We start from the raw sequence: 10543 nt of genomic DNA, 5'->3' as shown, positions 1-10543 counted from the left end.
CTCCGGTCATGTGCTTTCAGCTAAAGTTGATTTCCTTGTATTCATTTTTTAATGTTACTACCTTGAAAAGCGTGTGTTTAAAAATATGAGGATTGTTTTTTCAATTTTCATTGCAATTAAGAAAAACTAATTCAGGACCACAAATCTCTTCATAGTTGTTCGACAATTTCTGCATTTCACATGTGATTCAAACTAATATTTAAAACAGCTTTTGAATATTATAATAGCTATAATAGACTTAAAACACATTTTTTTTGCCCAGGTCATGTAGATAAAACAATGAAGGTGATGTTTGTGGTGAGAAATTCTCAAGTTCTTGATGCTAAATTGATCGACAGGCGAATTGACCTTTAAAGTGTGGACACGCCACAAAGAGGATGTGTCAATCATCTCGTGGAGCAAGAACAACAAAATAACACCCAGATATAGATTCTGTCATTCACCTTTTGCTGTTCTTTTCAGACTCTTACATACCTCTCCTCCCCCAAGTTCATCATAGAATTTTTCATAAAACACAACTCTCAAACACTTGTTTGACAGCGTTTCTCAGGCTTCATTTTCTCTAGAACACATTGAGAAATGTTGCCCTGATAAGAAATAACATTCATGTGACCCATTCAGGGTCCAGAGACACAGTTTCGGAAATATTGTTCAAGAGCAGCTTGCAGCACATTGTTCTTTTCCTTATGCCAGCTATTGTTTTACATCCAACTTCATGTCTAAAGGCTGAAATATCACATTATACTTTGATTGCCCAGTCCTCACAAGGGCTCATGTTACAGCAGCATAATACCATCATGTCCCCCTTTAGAGACACTGATATAGACCCCATACCGGGATGAGTGTGGCACAGGAAGTTGTTAATTCGTAAACATCAACTGATAAAGATACAATAAAAGGTAATGAAAGTGTGTATTCTCCATTTCACACTTCCAGAAAGCTTAACTATTTATTGGCAGGTCTTCAGTCTGTGGTCCGTCCTGCCAGAAAGCCACCATCCATGCTACCGATATTGTTTGTATTATTTCTACAAGCACCAAGTAGTGCATGGTATTTTTTGATTTTGGTATATGTGCCCACTCTATTAAATCTATTATATGGTCTGTACAAATGTCTCTCCCCAACCCCCGCCTTCTCATGCTCAAGTATACCGAGCTAGGCGTCTTTCTGGAGATGCAGCAACTGATAGCAGGTTCAGTTGATGCATGCCGTTTCTGTTACTGAGGCTTTTGTTTTGGGAGCTCAAGTGTCAAATAATGCCGTTACCTCTTTTGTGTTTACGCCCACCAAGATGGTCGGATGAAAGTTTTGCATTCCGAAATATCTGAGTTAGGAACAAAGTCATTCCTTGATCCAGGATCCAGAATGGTTTCCGCTGCTCCCACATCTGGCGCCATCTTCTCCCTCGCTGTCCACACCACATCCCATTCAAGCTTTCAACACATTCCATTTCCCTCCACCCGCACACTTTACGTACCCTTTCGTTTGTCATCCTTCTCCGTTTTCCTAAATTCTTTTTTTCTCAACCCCCTCCTCCTCATCTCCCTCCCCCCCACCCCAAGCCAGTCTTCTCGTTGGGGGGCGGGGGGGCTCGTGCCGCTAGAGCGCCGTAATCTGAGTCAATTCTGTATTGGAGGTCCCCGTCCCCTGGTTCTCCTCCCTCTGTTTGGGGTCTACCCCCACCAAGGGGAGCTCCACGCCTAGTCATGCCGGATTAGGCGTCCCTCCACCCGACCCCCTGCCGTCGGCCTTGTAGCTGTAAGCGGCCGCCACCTCCCTCGCGATGCTCCTCATCCTGCCCGACTGCTGGGTGTCGAGGCGGAACGGCGAGGGTTTGCAGAACTCCCGGAAGCAGCGCTTGAAGTTCTCGTCCAGGAAGGCGTAGAGCACCGGATTCAAGCTGCTGTTGACGTAGCCCAGCGCGATGCAGAAGTGCATCAGGACCAGCGTGAAGAAACTGGTCATGATGAAGCCCAGAAACTGAGCCAGGACCATTATCTGGATGGGCGTCCAACAGACGACAAACGCCGCCACCACCACCAGGACCATCCTGGTGATGCGCCGCAGGTTGCGGTCTTTTTCCTTGGAGCCGGATAAGATGCGAACGTTGCGCAGGCGCTTGACCATCAGGCTGTAGCAGATGCTGATGATGGCGACGGGGATGAGAAAGGAGAAGAGGAAGATACAGGTGCCGAAGACAGAATCCCAGCGACTCTTTTGTCCAGGTAAAACCATCATGCACTCAACGGCTAGGTGGATTGGAGAAAAGGAAGAGAAGAAAAGAGATTAAAGACAGAGTAAGTCCAGGATGTCTTTACTCTTAAGACGGCATGAAGAGTGGAAGAAGGGAAACACCGATTATATTGATCTACTGAAAGTTAAACAAATACTATCAATCATATAATCCTTTCTGATGTAGCCATTTCTTGGTGGGAATCACCACAAGTCCCACGATACAATATCGTCCCGATACGATATTATCGCGATACATTGAGTATCGCGATATAATGCGATTTATCAATTTTCTTTTAACTGCAAATTGTTCTCAAAGGAAAACTTTGTCAACAAAAAATAAATACATTTTAGTATTTTAGGACCAAAACTGATTAAAAATGTATTAAATAAAATATTGATACTTGGCTTCAGTGTATCGATACAATATCGCCACGCAAAATATCGCGATACTGTGCTGTATTGATTTTTCCCCTGACCCCTACTATTCAATAAAGCTGTGGTGACTTCCTGGATCGTCTGGTGAGTTGCTAGTTATTAAACAGCTGTAACAAATGTGTTCCCTTCTTGTCTTTGTGCTAAACTAGACAAAGTCCTAAATGCAGACAGACACGATTAATATCTGTTTACTAATATGATTGACGTGTATTTCCAAAATTAATCAATTATTCACACACTATGCAATTAAACCAGGATTAAAGCCTGCTTTGTTTACTGCAAGGAACAATGTGGATGACGTCTGAATAATAATTGTTTATTTAAATACAAATTGCTAATGTAGATTAGGCAGTGGTACTAATAATAGAAGACAGGCACCCATAATCGAGGAAAGAACAAAAACACATTTGCATCTTTCGTAGGTTATGATTATACAGGTACATGGAAGCAAATGTGTGGCAGGAGGAATTAACTGAGATAGGAGTCAGTTTAATCACCATCATCATCATCAATTCAGTTCATGATGATGGGAGAATACATTTTACATCATTTGTAGAAAAATCCATCTGTGCTTTCAGCCTAAATCACAACAGAGAACAGCGACCCAGTCGTCCTGATAAGACTGAATACATTTACCTTGTTTACTCGGATTAAACTCAGCTGTTGTGTTTGGACACTGGATGCAGGAAGCAACGGATCACACAAACAGAGAATAGAAAAGTTGACTCTGCAGCGAGCGAAAGCTAAAACATTAGCAGTAAGCCCTTTTCACCTCCAACTAATAACAAGAGATTTGCTGCAGATCCGAAGGGAGGTAGTGTTTACCGATTAGCTCATTAGCTCTCAGGGACACATGAACCTGAAAAATACACTTATGCTCACGACTGGAAAGTCTGTCAGATGTATTTCATTTAGCTCACTGGCCCATGTCCATGTGTCCTTGAGCAAGACACTTAACCCTAAATGCTCCCGTAGCTGCGCCTACGGAGTGTTAATGGTTGATGACACCGATGTGGCTCCTTTATGGTGTGAACGGGTGAATGATGTCATGTAGTTAAGGCGCTTTGAGTGGTCAGAAGACTAGAAAAGCGCTAAACAAGTGAAGGTCCATTTACAACACACCGAGGGAAATGGACTTCATTCTCTGCTCAAGATGCAATGATTAAATATGCATTTGCTGCTTTATTAATGCTCTGAATTTAGCGTATTTCATAAACCAATGAATCAATACGTTAAGTGGTATTTTGGTATTTTTCGTCTCCACCAAACCGTGTTAGCACCGTTAACACCGACACACTCACACTGCAGGACAGACTGCATGAATACTTGATGCCGCTCGATTAAACAAATAGGAACTGTGGAAATAAAAAGCTGATATATTATTCCAATTGGTGGATGCTTTTATCCACGGCGCCTCACGGGGCCATGAGTGTGCATGATTTACAGTGTGTGGGTGTTCCTACCCTGCGCTCCATTACCGCCACGCTCCAGCCATTGATCAACAGCACAGTAAAAGTCGGTGTGAAAGGACAGGAATAGTAATAACTTGCTTGGCGGGAGAGTTTATGTGTTTTCAAAAAAAAAAAAAAAAATGCTGTAAATGGTTATCTCATCTTAAAACGTAAAAGAAAGCAGCGCCGACAAATGTAATAAAAGGTATTGATCCCTGTGGGTCAATAATTCTTCCTCCTGGAGGTCAGAGGGCACGTCGACATGTTATGAATAGAATATAATAAGAAAAGTTGCCGTATTGCTGCATTTTCAATCCCTTTATCTGTTTTCTTTTCCTGGAGAGTATTGAACTTGGGTCTGCTATCGTGACCAGAGCATCTTCTTATTTCTACCTTCATTTAATTTCCTCCTCTCACCTGTCTTCATCTTCAGGAAGCTGCTTCCTCTCTGCCTCCATCCTTCAGACTCGGGCGGCCTTTTTGACAGCGAACCTTTGCGGATATTTTTTGATTTATTCTCTATAATTTCATTCTCATTCTGCTGGAGAGACAGGCTGACAGCTTGTCAGTACACTGATACACACAATAACATGAAGACCTTCATAACTACAGATTCAGTGGTAAGTGTGTTACCACACTTCAAACCACACAGAAACATGCTATTCATGAACATATGTTGATAAATCCACACCACATACATGCACTTTGCAGTAGTTTGACAGGAGACATCCAATATCTCAGCCCTCATCTCTCTCGGGAGCTGCTACAGTGAAAATAAATCTCATGGATTTATTGCTGTCCCATTAAAGCTTCTCTGTAGCGCTGATGGTTAATGGTTAGTAGTCACATGACTGCAGCGACTTACACCTCATGTGACTCACCTGCGTTTTCATTTAATAACAATACAATTTTATATGAAATTTGTTCCATGTATTCTCTTTCTTAAATATTTTCCCTTCATCTTTTGGACTTTTTTTCTTGCTTTCTCTTCTTTTCTTTATCATTTTTCTTTCTTTCCTTACCTTTATTCTCTGTAGAAAACATCTTTATCCAATTTTCTGATCTCTCGCTTTTTCTTATCTCTCTTTTTTTGCAAAATCCACTTTTCCCTCTTTCATTTTTAATCACAGTTTAGAAACATTATCTGATCTTTTTTCTCACTCTCTCCCTCATGTCTTCCTTTCCTCTACATCTCCTTTATCTTCCATGTTTTATCTGAGGACAACAGCTTTTGGATCCTGCTGCCTCAGTGAAGCTGCTCAGTAACTCTTCCTTCTCATATTCTCATGCAATTTTCTATATTTTATCACAAGAAAATGTCTTCATAGCCCAGTTTCCACAAAGAAACAAACTTTCAGGATGAGAAATGATGAAGAAAATACAATATGGCCATGATTATACAATCCTACTGCTAATCTACTGTATAAACACTAAAAGCTAAGTCTTTACAACAGCTTAACCAAAAATAACAAGCATATAAAACTTCTTAATTCTGCTTTCTTCTTGAGATATTTCTCAAAATTGTTATCTTAATTGCTGAATTGTATTAAGAGTCAGGGGATTATCATCATGACTGGTAATCCCTATTGGAAGCGAGAGGGAGCCGAGACGTTTGTGATACAAATAGATTTGTGCAGTTAAACACAATTAAAATACACGTGAAGCATTAAAACATGAGGTTTATTATAGAATGAAAAATGTAAATATGTATGGAATTGTTCCACGAGAACACGAAGACGTCTAAAACGCTTTTAAACGCGCCTCATTTACGGGTTGACTCAAAGTCATTAGTGTTCATACTCTGGGGACCATGAATGTCTGAATCAGATGCCCGACATTGACAAAATGTTTTATACAAACAAATATCGCCTCGGCATCAATTCAGACTGTGGAAATGTGTCTGAAGTATTTCCTGGGCGACTGTGTCAGGTATTTGGAGTGTGTTGTTCTCATGTCCTCCTCCTCCTCTCCTGCTTTTAAAGTCAAAGTCTTTTTTTATTATCAATTTTGTGCAATGTGCAAACTTGCAGAAGATCGAAAGTACGTCCAACATATAGTGAATTGTGCAATAGTAATAATAATAAAGTGCAAAAAACTGTTTAAACATTTAAAAAAAGAACATATTGACAACATAAATTAGGAACTATTAAGACTTTGAAGGACTAAACTATAAATAAATGACTAACTCCTTAGCAGCATTCAGACATGTGAGTCTAAAAGAGGATGAGTTAGACGATTTGAGGACGGATTAAGACTATAAAAGACTATAAATGACTAATTCTCAGCAGCATTCAGACATATGAGTCTGAAGAGGACCCTAAAAGAGAAGAACGCATCATGTCTCCATGAGTTATGCTCAGAGCGACAATAACTGAAGCTGCTTTTCAGACAAGAGACGCAATGAAAGTTGTTCAGGGCCAAATCAAAAAGAAACGGCCAAGCACTGAGAAAAATGGGACAAATGTGTGTTTACGCTGTGTTCATACGTCTCAGGCGTGTACACAATACAGCCAGAGGCCAGTCGATTACATGTGAACTCATCCACACATGAAGTGCATCTCTGAGGCTTCCAGCATGTCAGCGTCTTCAGCTCCCGGCTGACAAACGGCTCCTTGTTGACCTGCTGCCTGCAGACCTCACCGCTCCAGAGGGATCTCTGCATCCTTTCAGGGATGATTCACACAGCCACATATTTATAGTTAACCCAGGTTTCATGGAGGCGCATCGGTCATGTCACCTGGACTTCAGCCCGCAGCATCAGCTAGCAGAGAGCTAGCTCTGAGCTCAGTTCACAGGTAGAAACATGAAGAAGAAGAAGAAGAAGAAGAAGAAGAAGAAGAAGAAGAAGAGTGTTGAGTGTTACTGGTCTTTGACACTGATCCAGATAGAAACTTATATTTTCTATGATTTAACATGTAGAGGTTCATGCGGCTATTTTTCCTTTGATTTCTAGTTCATTGATAACTTTGACAATCAATAATAATCCTGAGCAACAACTTGTGGTGAAGTTAACGAGACAATTTGAGAATAAAAGCTGTGTTGGTGTTGATGTGGACCCGTTAATGAGCGTGGCAGCAGTCTGTTATGTTGTGTCCTGTGTGTACAGGTCATCACACCGTGTGTGTGTGTGTGTGTTTGTGTAGGTATGTGTGTGTGTGTGTGAGTCAGTTTGTTTCAGCCAATTCTAAAAGTTGGCGTGTCGGTTTTTCCCCCATGTGTGTATCCATGTTGAATGAAAGTGTAGGCATGTGTGTGTGTGTGTGTGTCTGTGTAGGCATGTGTGCGTATGTGTGTGTGTGTGTGTATCCTTGGGCGATACAGCGCTAGTCATGAAAGTTTTATCAGGTTATGTCAGCAGTGGAGGGGGCATATAACTCTATTACGCACACACACACACACACACACACACACACACACACACACACACACACACACACACACACACCAAATGGTATTTCTCAATTACTCTTTCGTTACAGTTCTCTTCCATCACACTTTATTGCTGGATTTTCTATTTGGACAATTTATCTTCAGCGTCTCATCTCCCTTCACACAGAACCAGGAGACACAGAACCAGGAGACACAGAACCAGGAGACACAGAACCAGGAGACACAGAACCACGAGACACAGAACCAGGAGACACAGAACCAGGAGACACAGAACCACGAGACACAGAACCAGGAGACACAGAACCAGGAGACACAGAACCACGAGACACAGAACCACGAGACACAGAACCACGAGACACAGAACCAGGAGACACAGAACCACGAGACACAGAACCAGGAGACACAGAACCAGGAGACACAGAACCAGGAGACACAGAACCATGAGACACAGAACCAGGAGACACAGAACCAGGAGACACAGAACCAGGAGACACAGAACCACGAGACACAGAACCAGGAGACACAGAACCAGGAGACACAGAACCACGAGACACAGAACCACGAGACACAGAACCAGGAGACACAGAACCAGGAGACACAGAACCAGGAGACACAGAACCAGGAGACACAGAACCACGAGACACAGAACCAGGAGACACAGAACCACGAGACACAGAACCAGGAGACACAGAACCAGGAGACACAGAACCAGGAGACACAGAACCACGAGACACAGAACCACGAGACACAGAACCACGAGACACAGAACCACGAGACAGAGAACCACGAGACACAGAACCAGGAGACACAGAACCACGAGACACAGAACCAGGAGACACAGAACCACGAGACACAGAACCTGGAGACACAGAACCAGGAGACACAGAACCAGGAGACAGAGAACCAGGAGACAGAGAACCAGGAGACACAGAACCAGGAGACACAGAACCATGAGACAGAACCACGAGACACAGAACCTGGAGACACAGAACCAGGAGACACAGAACCAGGAGACACAGAACCAGGAGACAGAGAACCAGGAGACACAGAACCACGAGACACAGAACCACGAGACACAGAACCAGGAGACAGAGAACCAGGAGACAGAGAACCAGGAGACACAGAACCAGGAGACACAGAACCATGAGACAGAACCACGAGACACAGAACCTGGAGACACAGAACCAGGAGACACAGAACCAGGAGACACAGAACCAGGAGACAGAGAACCAGGAGACAGAGAACCACGAGACACAGAACCAGGAGACACAGAACCAGGAGACACAGAACCAAGAGACACAGAACCAGGAGACACAGAACCAAGAGACACAGAACCAGGAGACACAGAACCATGAAACAGAACTGAACTCTGGTTACTTTCACTCTTATTCATGAAGGAAAGAGACAAAATCTGGAGTTTTGTATTTTAGTTTCCAGACTTCTGATTGAATGATGTCATTGGGCGAAGGCTGAGTTCAGTGCGGACAGGTCGACAGTTTATCGCACAAATAGAGACACACAATCACACCAACGCTACTTAAACGGTTTATTTTATGTGCGCCTCAAAACTGCAGCACATGTCTGTGCTAGCAGGAAACACACTTTGACATATTCCCTACAAATCCTTTGGATGGATTACAAAGAGCATCTTTTAGTGACAGCAGGGCGGCTGCTGATTATAGCCTCCTTCCTGCCACCGTGTCCTTGGGCAAGGCTTTTGACCTCAATTACTGAGGGAATCACGCGGTGACTTTTCCCTCAGCTGTCAGGTTATGAAGCCGCTCGCTTTGTTGAGAGGAGACGAGCCAGATTAGGAGAGGATTAGAAGTGGAGGAGGGATGTTTTATTGGTCCCTGAACGCATCGCCCACATCGCTTGTACAGGTAGAAGTCACAAAGCAATATAGACGACAAACAAACAGCGACAGGGCAAGACCAACAACCTGTGGTCTACAAAGGAAGCAAAGGAGAATGAAGGCAGGAGGAAAACGTAGAGGAGATGATCGCCGTGATGCAGAGATGAGAAGAATGGCGGCAAGATGCAAGAGAGGAGAGGTGAAGAGATGAGGACAAAACAAGGGAGAGGAGGAGGAGACGTGAATGTAACGACAGGAATTACAAAGAGGATGAGAATAAAGTAAAAGTCGTGACACAAGAGACTGATGTGAGAATATCATTTAGAGGATGAGAATGAAATGAGAAAGAAAAGCCGGTGATGACTTTAATATTAATGAAATTGGACCGAAGCAGACGAGACTGAAATAGATGCATTTCATAAAAATAAGATAATGGCAGACATAAGATCACAGAGGTCAGAATGACATGAATTTGATGACATTAAGATGTGAATTGAAATGAGGAGAAGGGAATACAACGAGTAGATGAGACGAATGAGCCACAACAGGAGATGCATGAAGTCAACAGGAGAGCGGCGACGTCGCTCGGCTGTCGAGCAGACTAATAAAAATGATTACAGGATTAGGGTGTAGCTGCAGGCTTACGCTGGATCAATATCTAACCGCTCGGCCTCCCGGTCCCCTGCCAGCTGCAGCATATTACTCGATTTAACGGCAAAATAGCCCCGATTATAGACGTGGCATGTGTGGGCGTGTGGAAGATCACTTCTTTAGGTTTAGTGATAACGAGCAAAGAACCTCGTGGAGGCTTTTTTATTGCTCTTCTCCCGATTGGCTTCGGTAAGAGATTGACAGACGGTTCATCCAATCACCTGCCAGATATATTTATTTTGTTCCTGGTTGTTATAAAATAGTTTTCAATGACTACTTCTTAATACTTTAAACTGTACTAGGTGAACTACGTGTTGACATGATGTTAGCAGCTGGACCTGCTCTACAATTTGGCCCAGTCATTCATAAAAAGCTGCTGTTTAAACTTCAACATGGATGTATTTACCCTTCAAATTAAAAGTCATACATATTAGGACCTCGCTCTGGACCATCGCCATCTTTTAGCCATTGAAAGCAAGACATAAAACATGTTTGTATTAATAAAACATAATGCTTTATGATATCC

The 10543-nt window shown here is 42.8% G+C and overlaps 1 protein-coding gene across 4 annotated transcripts in view; it reads right to left on the bottom strand.

Annotated features, from left to right (window-relative positions):
- Positions 1-476: 476 nt before the first annotated feature.
- Positions 477-10543, bottom strand: part of oprl1 (opiate receptor-like 1) — a 54872-nt gene continuing 44805 nt past the window's right edge. For all 4 annotated transcript variants that reach the window (XM_068596630.1, XM_068596628.1, XM_068596629.1 and 1 more), the window contains one exon: positions 477-2249. In XM_068596630.1, coding sequence (XP_068452731.1) covers positions 1705-2249 — 545 coding nt within the window. In that variant the 3' untranslated portion in view covers positions 477-1704. The remainder of the gene's footprint in view (positions 2250-10543) is intronic.

Source organism: Clinocottus analis, unplaced genomic scaffold, assembly GCF_023055335.1.
Source record: "Clinocottus analis isolate CAN_PGR_092001 unplaced genomic scaffold, fCliAna1.0.p SCAF_39, whole genome shotgun sequence".
Lineage (NCBI taxonomy): Eukaryota > Metazoa > Chordata > Actinopteri > Perciformes > Cottidae > Clinocottus > Clinocottus analis.
The sequence above is the reverse complement of the archived record's forward strand: the minus strand, read 5'-3'. Positions and strand labels throughout refer to the sequence as shown.